This window comes from Phascolarctos cinereus, unplaced genomic scaffold (genome assembly GCF_003287225.1).
Source record: "Phascolarctos cinereus isolate Bilbo 61053 unplaced genomic scaffold, phaCin_HiC Scaffold_5;HRSCAF=322, whole genome shotgun sequence".
Taxonomy (NCBI): domain Eukaryota; kingdom Metazoa; phylum Chordata; class Mammalia; order Diprotodontia; family Phascolarctidae; genus Phascolarctos; species Phascolarctos cinereus.
The window spans coordinates 129935197-129951848 of record NW_027555958.1 but is presented as its reverse complement, the minus strand read 5'-3'; the positions used below and the strand labels follow the sequence as shown (position 1 = coordinate 129951848).

Here is a 16652-nt window from a genome sequence, read left to right as displayed (position 1 = left end):
AATGGTTTGCCGCTTCCTTCTCCAGCCCATTTTACAGATGAGGAAACTGAGGCAAAGAGGATTAAGTGACTTGTCCAGGGTCACACAGCTAGTAAGTAGTTAAGGCCAGATCTGAACTCAAGGAGAGGAATCTACCTGGCCCCAGGCCTGGTACTGTATCCAGTGTACCACCTAGTTGCCAATATAAAACACTTAGCTTGGCATTCGCAATCTGGTTCCAGCCTATCTTTTCAGGTTTATCATTTGTTTTGAATCATAATGGCCTTCTTAGCATTCTCTGAACTTATCATTATCCCATCTCTATCCTTTTGGACCTTACATCCATCCTCCCCAAGAGCCGTGGAGGTCAAGAAGAACATTGGCTGCAAGGGTGTATATACTGGGATCCCTCCTTCTCTGCTCCTCTTGGGTCAAGTCCTGCTTAGAGATCCAGGCTGTCCCCCATGTTTGGAATGCGCTCTCTTCATTGGCCTCTTAGAATCACCAAATATCCTTAAATGTTCATGGGCCATTGCCTTTGGGGAATTCTTCCGGATACCCTGAATTATTAATGCTCTCTACTACTTCACATTATTACCTGTTTACATGTTATCTTCTCCCCTTCCCCCCATATAGAATATAAGCTTCCTGAGGGCATGGGCTAGTTTTGTTGTTGTTTTTTGTTTCATCTTTGTATATTTATAAATACAAAATTAGATTGCATTGGGTAGTATAATATTGGTATTTTTCTTTTGAGCTCTACTTCCTTCTTGGGGCAGCTAGGTGGCACCCTAGTGCTGGGACCTGGAGTCAGGAAGACCTGTGTTCAAAACCAGTCTCAGACACTAGCTGTGTGACCCTGGGCAAGTCATTTAAGCCAATTTGCCTCAGTTCCCTCATCTGTAAAATGAGCTGGAGAAGGAGTCCAGCATTTTTGCCAAGGGAATTCCAAATGAGGTCCTGAAGAGTTGGACACAATTGAACAACAACCAGCCCCTTTCCCCTACATGTATACATACCCTGTCAGGATTGCAGACCCTGCCTGGGCAATGGCTACCCTTGTGTTCTCTGGGCAACAGGTGGGTAGAGAGCACAACAGAAGTGGCTTCAGGGAAGGTTTTGCTCCATGGCCTTGAAACAGAACACTTGTTCTCAGTTTTCCTCCTCATACACCTCCATCACTCCTCTGCCCCCTCCCAATGCCTGAGGCCTTTAAGTAGGACCTGACACAGAAGGGTTAGGGCATGACCCCACTATAATACACTTTTAGTGTCTTTTGTAGCCAGTGCTCTTCTCCACATTCTCCATTGTCTCTCCGAAGAAGGCAGATGTGGAGTCCTAAATTTTTGGTTAAGAAATGATCTTGGAGGTGAGGAGAGGCGTGGAGGAAGGGATCCAGAGGAATGAATTGCATCTAATGACTGCATCTAATTCTCATGCTGCTCTTTTGGGAAGCATCTTGAAAGAAGAAACCGTGGTGGTGGGTTGGGGGTGGCAAACAAAAGGCCCAAGGGAAAAGGGTCATTTTAGAATTCCATTCATCAGGAACAAATGCAATTGCTTTCATTATTAAAAATTTAAAAAGGAAAACTGCAAGAAAGAAGAGTTAAAATGAGACCTACTTTGTTTTGCTCTGTATCATTTTTCTTTATTCTTGAGGCCCACTCTTTTTTAACTCTCACCAATTTTTTGTTCCCACTGGAACAAAATAAGTTTCTAGATCTCCTAAAACAGCTTGCTAAGGGATTCCTGTTATAACCTTTCTTCCACTGCCAGCTCTCCTTCCCCTGCCTCCTTCTGTAGCTTTGTTCCTTGCTGATCTCCCTTCTGTGAACCTTCCTCTCACCACAAAGTCCTGCGACCTTTCTGGTCCCTGTGCCCAAGGGACCAGGCACCAGAGCATATGCCTCAGAGACTACTATTTACTTGGCTGTTTTTGGAATCTTGTTTCCTTGTGGGCTCTTGAGGCCTTAGTGAGGCAGTGGGACTTGGAATCAGGAATATTTGGGTTTGAATTCTACCTCAAGCACTTATTGGCTCTGTCACCCTACTCAAGTCACTAAGTGCCTGAGGCAGAATTCCAACCTAAATCTTATATAGATTAAGTGACTTAGCCAGGGTCAGAGACAAAATATCCATATCTAGAACACAAAGGGGGTTTGGCATCAGTGACCTCCTCTGAAGTGTCCTCAACTTGAAATGTATGATCCTATGATCCTACATGGGAAAGAAAGGCTGCTTAGGAAGAGTACATGCTAGTCATTCTGCCCCAGAGTTCTAGTGCTTCAGTTTCCTAACCATTCTTTTTGAGGGTAGCAATTCGAGAAAGAAGACATGACCGTGATGTAGGCAGTAGATAGAGTGCTGGGCTTGGAGTCAGGAAGACTTGAGTTCAAATCCAGCTTCAGACTTTCACTAACTGTGTGACCCTGGGCAAGTCACTTAACTCAGTTTCCTCATCTGCAAAATGATCTAGAGAAGGAAATGGCAAACCACTCTAGTATCTTTTCCAAGAAAACTTCAAATGGGGTCACCAACAGACAACTGAACAACAACAAAAAATCATTGAATAAAAACCAAAATATTTAACTAATACCGAAGGTGCAATAAGTTTGAGGCTAATAAAGTCTACTGTGCAACTCAAGTTTATTATAGAATATAATTCAGCACAATGTCAGTCCCCTATTTGAATCTTAAGTCTCATTCTTCTTCCCAGAAGAAAGTACTGAATACTCCATGGTGGCTACACCAGCTGACTCTTCTGAATCAATCTCTAAATCTAGAAAAATTTGAGTTTTTCATTGTTTGCTCCTTTCATAATTTTCTAGGCATGCTTAGGAATATTTGTTTTTAAAATGCATTCACCAAAGATTAATGGCCTTGAATTTCAACCTGTCTCTTCAATCAAGACACTTTTACAGAGTAGAAATAAGGAGAAGTGAAATGCCTAGGAATTGTGCCATGTAGATTCTAGAAGATAATGAATTTCTTTTCTTAAAACCCCTTCTAAGTGTCAGGAGAAAATGCAAGAGCTTAGAAAGGAGGAAATAGGGAGTGAATAAGAGAAAGGAAATAGGCATTAGTCCATTCACTCTCTCAAACAGTAGGAATAAGTGATCAGTTATCCTAGAAAGGAATGGGAAAGTGAAGTCAATAATTTATTTCCCAAGAGATAATCATAAGTAAAGAGCTTTGCATTCGCATGCAGAATGAAGAATAATTCTAAGGGTAGCATGCCACACAACATGAGACCCAACATCTGAAGTCAATAAATCAGCTCCACACGTCCCTACCACCCCCACCAGGAGGAAAAAACCCTTAGGATTTCAGTCTTTCCTTTCCTCGTTCCATATCCCTAATGTTACTCCTTCCCCCCTTTGCTGGCACACTTCTCTCTCACCAGTCTCCATGTACTTTTTGGGGGGCAAGGGGAAGAACAAATAAAGACAAAGGACCTTCCCAGTTAGTAAACCTTTTCTTTTCTGACAAGAAATAATTTCTAATGGAGCTGCTACAATCACAGGCATTAAACAAACAAGCAAACAAACTAAAGAGACTGACTGGATTTCCTTTCTTTAATGGTTCTTTTCTTCTTTCCCCTCTTTGGGCTGAAATGGATGTCTATAGCACTAAACAGATTGAATATTTAGTACTTTAATTGCTAATGTTAAAAACATCCTGTACTAGAATAAGTACAATAACATGCTTTTTAAAAGATCTTCAGAGGAGTTGATACTGAGTTAGCCCCAAAACAAGACTCATTACTTTAAATATTGGGGGAAAAAAGCTTCCTAGCATAAACATATTGCAAGTGGCCACAGACACACCTAATCATGAAGAAAAAGATTTATGAATAAGAAAATGTTGGACTAATATATTAATTTTTTATCTGGAACCCTAGAGTATTTGAAAGGATCAAATCAAAAGGCACTTTCAGCCACAGCCACTACTTACTGGTTTCTTTCCTGTTCTCCTTAAATATGATCAAGTGTTCTGTGTCTTTAAAAAAAACCTTCACTAGACCCTTTTACTCCCTCAAACTGTCATCCTACCCTCACTTTTTCAGCCAAATACTCTGAAAAAGTTTTTCATGCTTTCTGCCTCTAATTCTTATCTCACAGCTCAACCCTTTGCAATCTGGCTTCCAATGCCATCACTCAACTGAACTCCTTCCTCCACAGTTATCAACACTTTTTTAATTGTCAAGCCTGATAGTCTTCTCATGGGCCTCAGCTTTCTAGATTTATCAGCTGTATTTGATAGTGTTGACCATCCACTCTTCCTGATGCTCTCTTCTCTCTGGGTTTTTGTGACACTGCCCTCTCTTGGTTTTCCTCCTACCTGACTACCTCTCAGTCTCCTTTTGCTCTATCATCACTCATATCAATTGCAGGTATTCCACAAGGCTCAGTCATAAGCCCTCTTCTCTTTTCTCTCTATACTTCTCTTGATGACCTCATCAATTCCACTGGGTTTAGCTGTCATCTCTATGCAGGTGACTGCAGATCTACATATATCTTGTGTAGGTCTCTCACTAGGCGGCGCAGTGGATGGTGCAGTGAATAGTGCACTGGGCCTGGAGTCAGGAAGACTCAACTTTGTGAGTTCAAATCTGGCCTTAGACTCTTCCTAGCTGTGTGATCCAGGGCAAGTCACTCTGTTTGCCCAAATTTTCTCCCTACACATAAAATCTTTTCCATCTGACCCCTTCCTTTCTCCATTCATGTAGCCACCACCTTAGTTCAGGTATGCCTCACCTCTTGCTTAGATTACTTCAATAGTTCCTATTTGGTCTCCCTGCCTTATGCCTCCCTTCACTCTAGTAAATTCTCCACACTGATGCAGACATGATTTTTAAGTACAGATCCAACTATGTCATTTTCCTACTCAATGCCTCCAGTGGCTTCCAATTTCTTTAATAAAATATGAAGTCTGTTTAATTTTAAAACCCTTTACCACCTGGCCTCAGTCAAGCCTTCCAGTCTCATTAGACATCACTACTTCTTTGTCTGCAAGCTAGCCAAGATAGGCCTTTCTCCTCTCTTCACACATCTCTCAGTGTCTTTGCTGTGGTGGTCCCCTGTACCTGGAATATAATTGTTCTTCACTTCCACTAAATGAATCCTCCTCTTCCTTCAAAATTACCTTAGATATCACCTTCTACATGAAACTTTTCCTGATCCTCAACTGCTAGTGCTCTCACTGACAAACTACTTTGAACTACTCTGCGTTTATTTATATTTATTCAGTATTTACTTATAAGTGTACTTGTCTTCCTATTAGAATATAATCTCCTTTCAAAGTAAAGATTGTTTCATTCATTGTCTTTGTATTCCCCAGTACTTAGCTGGCATGAAGGAACTTGGGATGTGTATTTATCTTGATGAAGAGATGGGGAGGGGTGGGTGGTAAATATCTCCAAACATTTAAGGGTTCATTACTAAAGAATCAAGCTTATTCTTGTTGCTCCAGAGAGCAGAACAAAGACCTGACACATAGTAGGTATTTAATAAATGCTTGTTAATTGATTGATTTACTGAATGAATGGAACCATAGTGAAATGATGCTTATAATGGTAGCTAGTAATGAATTTGACATACTATTCTTTTCTGGTTTACTCCATTTAAAAGATTGATTCCAAAAACAGCGTTATAGCTCTGATTAAATAGGAACTGACCTGGGAAAATCATGTTCACACAGTAACAACAGTTCTTCACAGTTAGTTTAAAAAGTGATGGAAGGATAACATGCTTCAGTCATCACTCACTACTTAAACTGATTATCTGGCTTCCTTTTAACCCGTAATGAATTTATCCTGTCTTTCAATGGTTATAGCAACCTTGAATGAATCTAGCTCATGTGTGTCATACCAAACTTAGAATCCTAACAGAAACTGTCAATTAAATGTGACAATGTGATAGAAACTGCCATTTAAATTGTACATGAGATATCTCAAATTCCGAAAGTGCAACAAAAGGGTGCTAAGAAGAAACAGCCTGCTTTACAGGAGTCCTTAAATTCATACAGCATAAAATCGTGCAACCTCACAGTTGTAAGGGACTTCAGAATTAATCTAGTCCAATCTCCCAGTTTCTGTCCTGTGACATGCTCATTCTGTGAGATAATGTGTACAAAGGGCTTTGAAAGTGACAAAGTATTACACCAGTATATATGAATTATTATTTTTCATATTTAATTGTTTTCCTCACAACAAGATGAAATCTCCCTTCCTCTAACATCTTTCCTTTGACCTTGTTCTGCTCTCTGGAGCAACAAGAATAAACCTGCTTCTTCAGGAATAGCCTTTTAAATACTTAGAAATATTTACCACACTCCGTCCCCTCAACCCATTTCTTCTTCAAGATAGATGTACATACCAAGTTCCTTCAACTATTCTTCATTTGACAAGATATCTATATACTTCACTAGCCTTGTTGCCCTTCTTCAAACATGTTCCAGTTTACTAATGTCTTTTAAAGTATGGTGCACAGAACTGAACATAATACTTGAGATTTGATCTGGCACGTCAGCATATAAATGGAAGCACTAGCGTTCTTGCTCTGGACCTTGTACTTCTGTTAACACAGTCTGTGATAGTGATGCTTGTCAAACATTCACGTTGCACTGTTGATTCGTATTAAATTTATGGTCAAATACTGTTCCTTCCTACACCATTTCCATAAAAACTGTTATCAAGATCTCTTGTTGTATAAATGAGTATTTTTTTAAAAAAAGGACCTATGTTTGCATTTACTCCATTGAAATTTTTTTTGGTGGTTTCAGTGTAAAAAATGTCAAGATCATTTTGATCTTGCTTCCCATCATACAGGCCAGGCCATTTCCTGTTTCAAAGACAATGTGTTTGGTATGTTGTATTCCTCCATCAGATTGTAAGATCCTCAAGGACAGAGACTATCTTTTTCTTATTTGCATCCTCAGCACCTAGCACAGTGCTTGGCACATAGTAGGCACTTCATAAATGTTTATTTTATTGTATTGTATTGGAAAGACAACTTGGCTTAACCACACAGTAGTTGGGGGATGGTAGGCATTTACTAGTGATATAATTAAAATGAAAACAGCTATCAAATGGAGAATGTGTTTGCTGGTTACTGGTTATAGATTAAGGAAAATTCATATATTACATTTATATAGAATTTTCTTGAGCAAAGTCAAATCCCAAATCAATCCCATCTCTTCTTGGCCCGAGATTTTATACTTAGCTGGTATTTCTTAGGAAATCAATATTACCTCCCTCTTAAAGATAAGGGAACTAAAATTAAGTACATGGCCCAACTTAGTCTTAAAGAGAATGTTTAAAAGTCAAAAATTAAATTGAGGGTTTTTAAGCTCCAAATCTTACATTTGGATTAAGTGCTCAAGATATAGATCTTTAGTGTGTACATGGCGAGCACCACAGTACACTGACTGTAAATGTCAGGCACACCCTTAATAATGGTTCTGGGAACTGCAGGCCTCACTCAAGACAATCATATATCTCTATAACCTCTACCTTTTATCAAGATGCTCTGGAATTCATAAAAAATTAAAGAAGATATGCTAATTGAAAATATCAATTGCCATTAGGCTTTGCAATAGCAATACATAAATGAATTAAATGTAAAGGTATACCTTGATAATCTTTGGTATTATGTCATATTTGATCAGTTAGACAACTCCTATGAAATCCATTGTGGGACAAACAGACAAATATGAAATCCTGAATGATTTATTTCAAACAAATACTTCATTTAATCTGATCAATAAAGGCTGCCATACCTTTTCATTCTAACATAGCTCTAATGGGTTTTTGCAAATCATATTTTTGAACAATCTCTTCCTTATCAATGGAGTATAACCCAGAAGCTATATCCACAGTTGTGAGTTAATAAATAATAGATGAATGATAGAGATGAGGCATCATTTTGTAAAAGATAAGAATAAAAGAAAAGATTTCACATCCTATGAAAATTGCTCAAAGTAAAAGAAGAAAAATTGGCACAAATCCCTACAATTTTGAAAAAAAAATCAGAGGGCATTTGTTTCAGTGGTAGGATTTTTCAAATTGAAATTTGGACAAATCACCAGAGCTTTAAGGAAAATGACCCTCACAGCTGCAGCATAAGTCTATCCTGAAAAAGATAGAACCTTCCAAATTGGCAAATCCTCTGATACCATAGTGATGGCTGTCACTTGATGAAGATATTTCAAATTCTATCTATGAAAATGTATCTATGATGAGCAGAGAGGCAGTGCATTTATCGACAAACCAACATGTCATTTGTTCATTATTCACTTGAACAAATAGTAAATTGAGCTTTCTAATTATTTTCACTGTTATTCAAGACTCTTGGCCAATGAGATGGTATGAAATCTTACTTTGTCAAGCACAGAAAAACAACGGCAGCTAATTTCATTAAAACATTTACTACTGTGTTTAATTGGCTATGATAATGAAAACAAATTGCATAAACAATTGATTTAGTCAGATGATTAATAAGGCATAGTTGGAATTTTTTTTTTGTCATAAGGGCCTTCTTCACTGAATCTTGGAGAACAAAGAATAGACCTTTTCCTTTTCCAAAGTTAATTAGGCAGGTAAAGAAAGGAGAAATTAAAGAGAGAATCTAAATGACAGGCCAAAATGTCATTCATCTTTTGAATAAAGTTTTTTTTTCTAATCATGAGGAGTCTGTTCATCTAAAACAGCAATAAAATAATAGCAGTGATATCAGACACAACATCTTACTTTCTTTAAAAATACGTTCAAGGGGGCAGCTAGGTGGCGCAGTGGATAGAGCACCGGCCCTGAAGTCAGGAAGACCTGAGTTCAAATCCGACCACAGACCAAACACTTGACACTTACTAGCTATGTGACTCTGGGCAAGTCACTTAACCCCAAATGCCTTAAACAAAAAAAAAATGTTCAAGTATAAAATTCTAGAAGGATAAAATGAATTGCAATATGGTCAATACTTTCTGTCATATGCAATGAGTTCAGCTAACTCATCCATTTTATACTTACTCTAAAAACTAAATGGATATGTAAAGCAAATGTACTAATTCAAGTACATGTAGCAATCTTACTCCTTTTTTTCATCTTTTTCTTTCTTCCATTTCTCTCCATAAGCATTTATTGAGAAAAGATGTAAAAGTTATCATGTCAGATGTCACAGTAGTAGAAGCAGCAGCTAGGTGGTGCAGTGGATGGGGGGACTCATCTTCCTGAGTTCAAATCTGGCCTCAGATACTTCCTAGCTGTGTGACCCTGGGCAAGTCACTTAACCTTGTTTGCCTCAGTTTTCTCATCTGTAAAATGAGCTGGAGAAGGAAATGGCAAACCATTCCAGTATCTTTGCCAAGAAAACCCCAAATGGCTTCCCTAAAAGTTGGACATGACTGAAAACCACTGAACAACAGCAACAATAGTAGGAGAGAGACTTAAGTGGAAAGGGGAGGGAAGTTGGTGTTGAAAGAATGATTCAAAAGAAATGGAAGTTGTAGTCTTCAAATTCCTTGAGAGATACTCCTAAGAGAACAAAAGGAAGATGTCCAGCAGGTTAGGTAGAACCTCTATGGCTATGTCATTATTAGGCCCGTTTTACAGGTGAGGAAACTGAAATTAACTTATTTTTCTCTGTCATACATCAGACAGAGTTAGAATCCAAGTTTTTTCTGACTTCAAGCCCAATGCTTTATCCATTACACTATAATGTATAGGATAAGAAGTTGTGGAGAGGTAATAATCTTCACCAGTTTAGGGAGTAAAATCATTGGTTCATCAAAGATCAAAGTGAAATCTTAATTATCTGATGTTGAACTATGAAAACATATTGCAGAACAATTATAATTATATAATTGAAGGGCTCTAGGATTTTCAAAAGCACTGACTTGGTCCCAGGGGACCTTCTGCTCCAGAGACCCCACACTCAGGAAGCTGGCCTGATTCATAAATGGAAGGTTTTAAAACAGGGGAGCAAAAAGTCAAAGCAGTGTCTAAGGCAAATTAGTCTGGCCACCATCTGGATGGACTGAAATGTCAAGAAGGTCTAGAGTCAAGCAGACTAACCTGCTAAATTAAGTTATGTGGCATGTTAAAGGTTTTGGACTGGGATTGTGGCAGCAAGAATAGAAAGAATGAGTTGCTTAGGGAAGATATTTTGAAGGAATAATAATAACCAGCATTTATATAGTGCTTTAAGATTTGCAAAGTCTTTTACAAGTATTATCTCATTTGATCCTCACAGCAACTCTGGGAGGCAAGAGCTATTATTGCCCCCATCCTACAAAGGAAGAAACTGAGGCAGATAGAGGTTAAGTGACTTGCTCAGGGTCACACAGCTAGTAAGTGACTGAGGCAGGATTTGAACTCATTTGGTACTGACTTTAAAATCTACAGAACATTATATTAGAGTATATGTATTAACAATCTATGATTCTGTCAATTTGGGAACTCCCTGCCCTAGTACATCAATTTAGGAGTTAAATCTTGTTTCCTGAGGTTCAGAGAGGTTAAGTGATTTGTTGACAGTCACGCATTAAGTGACTAACATAAGAATTGAGCCCTTGTCTTCCTGATTCCAATCCAGAACTCTATCTACCATGCCATGTTGCCTTTCTAGGTGTGGGTGATGAAAGCCAAAGAATTAAAGATGCTGAGGTTGTGAGTGTGGATAACTAAAAGATGCTTGATATGATTGGTGAAGACAAGGAAGTCTGCAGCTGGAAATTGTTTAGGGGGTGGGGACAGGTTTGGTTTTGGACATGTTAAATTAAGGTGTCCTTTATGTATAAATATACATATATATGTGTGTGTATATATGTGTATGTGTGTGTGTATGTGTATATATATATGTGTGTGTGTACCTGTGGTGATATGAGATTGGGGCCTCAATAGAAGGAGAAGGCAGTACTGGAGACTGAGACATGTAAGAGTCCTCAACGTACAGAGATAGTAGTTCAAGCCAGAAGAATGAGTTCTCTGAGATTATGGAGAGAGAGGGTAAAAGGCTTTGAGGATTAGATAAGCCTTGTGGAACACTCACAGAGACAATATTTCCAACTTCTAAAGAAGTTGTACATAATTTAATAAAAATCTAAGAAACATTTTAATTCTCACACTAAAAAACATTTAAAATTAATATGAACAGTACCCTTTGTAGCAATTTTGTTATTTGTTATTTCTTTTTTCCTCCACCACATTTTTCAAGAAAATATTGACTGGTTTGCTGGTAGTGTTGGGGAAGGTGTGAAGTAGCCCGGCCATTTTGGAAGAAATTTGGAACGAGGCCCAGAAAGTTTCCAAACTGTATGTACCATCTTATCTAGCTATGGCACTACTAAGCTTACACAGCCCCAGAAAATCAAAGAAAAAGGAAAAAGATTTGTAGGTACAAAAATATTTATAGAAGTTGTTCTTCCCGTAGTCAAAACTGGAAACTAAGAAAGTATACTCTTAGTGGCTAATCACTGAACAAATTGTGGTATTTGAGTATAATGGAATATCATTGTACCATAATAACTGATAAAATGGATAATTTTGGAGGAAACTGGGAAGACCTTTATGTATTGATGAAGAGTGAAATGAGAAGAACTAAGAGAATAATTTATACAGTAAGTTATCTACATATATAACTATGTATTCTACATATATATTATGTATATGTACAATATATAGTATATATTATGTAGCAACATTACACAGAAAAACAACTTTGAAAGACTTTATAAGTAATCAGTGCAATGACAGACCACAAATCCAAAAGAATGACCATGCACCTCTTTAACAGGTTATGAACTTAAAATGCAGAAGTGACATCCATTTTTGAACATGGTTAATGAGGAAATTTGTTTTGTCAAACTACGCAGGTATATATATTGAGGGACTTTTTTATTTGCTTAATAGAGTGAGGGTAGTAGGAAGATTAATTTTATAAATGTGTTTTATCTGAAAAACAAAAAAAAAATTGTGAATACTAACACCAGTTTATTTTCTTTAAGATGCTCATGCCTATGTTCCTATTGAAATAAAAAATAAAAGTACTAAAAAAATTTTTTTGCCTTTCCTTGAAAAAGCAAAACAATTTCAAAGAAACACATGCTCAAAGGCAGTGTTTTCACTAACCTATCATTTAATGATAGAATTTAGGAAATTATGCAATATAGAATCTAATAGCATTAGGTGAGGGGATGCTTTAGTTCAGTTGAGGGGGAAAAAAGTAATTATATAGTCATCCATTTATTAAAGAATTTTGTCTATAAATAGAGGATGAGTAGTAGAGATGCAACCTTTACCTGTTATGAGACTACATATAACCTGGTCACTCTTCAAGTTTCAAATAAAAATTATTTTTTTAAAAATACATTTCAATAGAAAAGAGCTAGTTGGCAGAAATACAAAAAGATGTCTCAAGATGGATGCTGCCATACGAAGCCAGAATGGTTAAGAGCCCTCTAGAGCAAGAAATGGGAAAAGCTGAGAAAATAATCCTCAGTCCATCAGACTGACTGTGACAATGGAAAAGGTGAATACTCTGAAAGGGAAATAGTTCCTTTGGAGAAGTAGAGTCATGAAGGGGAAAGGGGGGGGAAGGGAGAGAGGGAAGAAGGGAGAAAGAGAGAGACAAAGATACAGACAAAGACAGAGACAGAGAGACAGATAGAAAGACAGATGGAGAGACAGAGAGACAGAGTATTTATCTTAGCAATCAAAAAGCTAGTTGCTTTTGCCATGTTGCTATCTTGTTAACAACTTGAATCTCCCTAAACATTATAACTGAATGACTATGACACTATTATTTTCTATGTTATTCTTCTATTTTCTCTCTCTTATAGGTCTTTCTGTGTACATTATTTTCTTAGTGAGAAGGAATGCTAACTAACTATAGAAATGAGATATAGTCTGGAGTTCATAGGTCCCGAAGTTCACTGAGAGGTCCCACAGGCTTCCAGTTGGCTGAACATTGGCTAGCTATCTTCCTGGGAACATACAGTTGCACTGAAAAAAACTGAATTACTGTCTTATAGACACTTTCCACCCCACTCACATCCCTTGGTCCCAGTTGCCAAGGTAGGAGACAGGCAGATATGTGCAATCTGGTGCATGCAGGAACTAAGGTATAATGTTGCTCTGAGAGCAACTGGTCAGCATCCCTGAAGCCAGTTAAACCCTAAGCACAGAAGCTTCCAGTCTGAAGCAGATGGCTTATTGGTGTCTGTTGTACTGTGCAACATCTGCATATCAATTACAGCAGCCAGAGATTAGAAGCTAGACGGTGACTTTTCACTGCTCTGTTGTAGTTTATATTTCATGATGGTATGAAATTAGCTTCTTCCACTCCATAATGGAATATTAGGGTTGGTTCCTCTTTCCTCGATTAATGGCTTATGTTGAAGGTTAAGATTCACCAAGGACTTGCATATGATGCTGTTTTATAACCAAGGAAACAGATGGCTAACTGAAGTTATCTAAAGTCAAACAGGTATAAAATTAGGCTTAGAATTCATAATATTTAGACACCCCAAGGCTGTTTCCAGCCTAATCCCCTCCTATATAATCCCAAGTGTTTATACGTATATACATATATAGATTATACTTATGTAGGGCTTTAAATTTGCAAAGTATGTTGTGAGAAAGTTATTAATCTGAAACTCAGAAAACTTAAGTGGTCATATGGCTAATGTCACAGTCAAGATTCAAGTTTTCATAATCTGACTCCAAAATCAGTGTACTTTCTACTATACTATTACCTTTCTTGGCTAGTCTCAGGTCTTCTAGTTTATGTCTCACCCCCAACCCACTTTCTAATTTCCTCTGTTCCTACCTCCTGAAGTGCACTCTGCTTCCCTGTGTGTACAAAGCAAAACAACTCTCCATTACAAGTTGTTTTTTATTTGATGTGTTGATGGATCATAAAACTACTGTCTTCATGAAACTATAGATGATTCCAACACGTTTCTAAATATTCTCCCCTGTTCCCATCACTGTTCTGAATACAATCAGTGTTTAGAGCAGAAGGCTCCCAAACAAATCCTGCCAAGACTTAAAAAAAACAACACTTTTCCCCAATATTGAATTTAGAAAATTGAAATCAATGTCTCTCTCTCTGTCTCTCTCTCATTGAGAATTACTTCCTGCCAGTTCCCAGTCACCCCCTCCCCATCCTCAAGAGAACAACAACAACCAAAAAAAACCCTTTGTCCCCAAACTCTTTAATGCCCATTTGAACTCTTATTTCCATGACACCAAAAGAAGTCTATGTAAATGACTACATTTAAAATTTTCACCTTAGTAAGCAATTGGATTCTTCAGTTTTTATTCATATGTTTGGCCGAGTATAGACATGGCCTAAATGGAATGCTGGAAATGGAGTCTGAACAGAAAATTGAATCATCAGGTTGCTTTTTCTGCATTAGCCTTTTAAATGGCTTCCTGTTTTGATTTTTCTTGGAAATCAACTCACATAAGCAGATAATCGATACTGTATTGTATGACCCATACTTAAACTGCATAGTACCATTGGGACCCAAACTGGCTTTTATCCATGTTGCTGTTATTTCTCATCTCTTTCCTTCTTAAATAGTATATGTCATGTACTGTAAATTTTATTGCATTTATTAAAATTGGTTTTTCAATATTTGAGCATCACCAAAATGACTATTATCCTTTTTGCTCTGGTTAAAAACTGCAAAGTCATTACGGAAATCAACTTTAAGGAAAAAAGCAAAAGAAAAAAAAGACCACTATATTGCTAACATGAAAATTAACAAGCAGAAGCATCAATTACAGAATTTCATGTCCCTTATTCCTTTCCATCCCTCCCAAAAACCATTTGCTACAAAGAGCTTCAAAATGTTTTGGAAATGTTATCATTCCCACTACCACTCACCCCAGTGGTAGACTGTTGGCAAAGTGATTAGAGACATGAAGCACAGTGCAGTAATTTGTCTTAGGTTCCAATGTACAAACTAGTAGGAAATAAGGGAAAGAATCTAGGTGCTTTGGATCCAGTGGTCTCCATTAAGATTCTCCTGAGAATTTCACATTCAGGTACTTGAAATCACTAGAAGAGCCACAAGAACATCTGCTAACTACTAAGGCAGTCAGCAAAGGCTGTACTATGTGTTCTCAGGCATTGTACATCAAATAATAAGGTAATTAAGACAGTAATTTCTTGACTCATCCATTCTTTTAGAATCTAGATCCACATGCTCTATTCTTGACACTAAAAGACTAAATCTTCCCATCCCCTATTGTAAAACTATCCATTCATTCATCCATCTATCCTTCTTGACATATTTATGTTGTCAGAATGAAATTACTTTTATTAAAATTCTTTTCCAGGTAACAGAATGGCAAAGTGTTCTCTAATGGTTAATATACCAAGTTAATTTGTAAGGCCAATACTAGAATTTTATCAACTAATTCTTGATATTAGACTGTATCAACCAATCAATAATCATTTAGTAAGTACCTACTATGTACTAAGTACTGTGCATATAAATACTATGAATGAAAAAATTTCTACTTTCAAGATTTTAACCACTTCTTACTTATCTAATCACCTCCAGCACCAAGCACAGTACTTAAGTAAGCACGTTTTAAATATTTGTTAAATGAAATAATGAATGAACCCTAGCATAATCTGGAAAGAGAGCTAGACTTGGAGCCAGGCGTAGGTTCAAATACCATCTCAAACACTTTCTACTGGTGTAACCATGGATAAGTTCCTGAAATTTTCAGAGGCTCTGTTTACTCATCTGTAAAATGGGGATGATAATAGTTATAACTACTAACATAATGCTTTAAGATTAGAAAAGTGTTTTACAAATAATATGGAACTTAATTAATGTATCTTGTTCCACCTTACCTCATAGGGTTGTTGAGAAAAGTATTTTGCAAGCTCTAAAGGACTTATTTAATTATTACTCTTACTCTTCTGTCTAGGTTAGGCAAATATTTGCTAATAATAATCATAACTAACATTTATAAAGTACTTACTATGTGCCAAGCACTGTGCTAAGCACTTTACAGTTATTATCTCATTTGATCCCCATAACAGTGCTGGGAGATAAGTGCTATTATTATACCCATTTTACAGTTGAAGAGACTGAGGCAAACCGAGGTTAAGTAACTTGCCCATGGTCACACAGATAGAAAGTATCTGAGGTCAGTTTGAACTTAGTTCTTCCTGACTCCAGGCCCAGGGCTATATATCCACTGAGGTATCTAGACAGTTGTAACCTGTTTGTCAACCATCCCATAAATGACAGAATCTCACAAAGTCAAACAACTCTTAATTACAAGTTTCATAGAGAAAATGATATTCAACAACAGTCATATCTTAAATAAAATTAAGGGGTTTTTTTAAGAGCTTAAAGTACACAACATAAAATAATTCAACACTGACCTCTTTCATTTTTTCCAATTCATTCTGTAAAGCCTGTTTTGCAATCTCAACTTCTATAAGCTGTTGCCTCAACTTCTCATTTTCATCTTCTGTTGTGGTACGTTTTTCTTCTACATTTTCCAATTCATGGTGAAGTCTCACTGAAACATCCTTTGCAACCTAAATTAAATTATATTTTAAAATCACTAAAAAATAATTATATTATGATTAGGGCTCACTAAGTGTTTGCAGCAAATAGAAAAAAAATTCAATACTTGATTTTAG

General features: G+C 37.1%; 1 protein-coding gene across 1 annotated transcript in view; it reads right to left on the bottom strand.

Moving 5' to 3' along the window:
- The window catches only part of MTCL3 (MTCL family member 3), a 75443-nt gene that overhangs the window by 52128 nt on the left and 6663 nt on the right, over positions 1-16652 (bottom strand). Inside the window, exon 5 of the mRNA XM_020987004.2 lies at positions 16389-16547. Coding sequence (XP_020842663.1) covers positions 16389-16547 — 159 coding nt within the window. The remainder of the gene's footprint in view (positions 1-16388; positions 16548-16652) is intronic.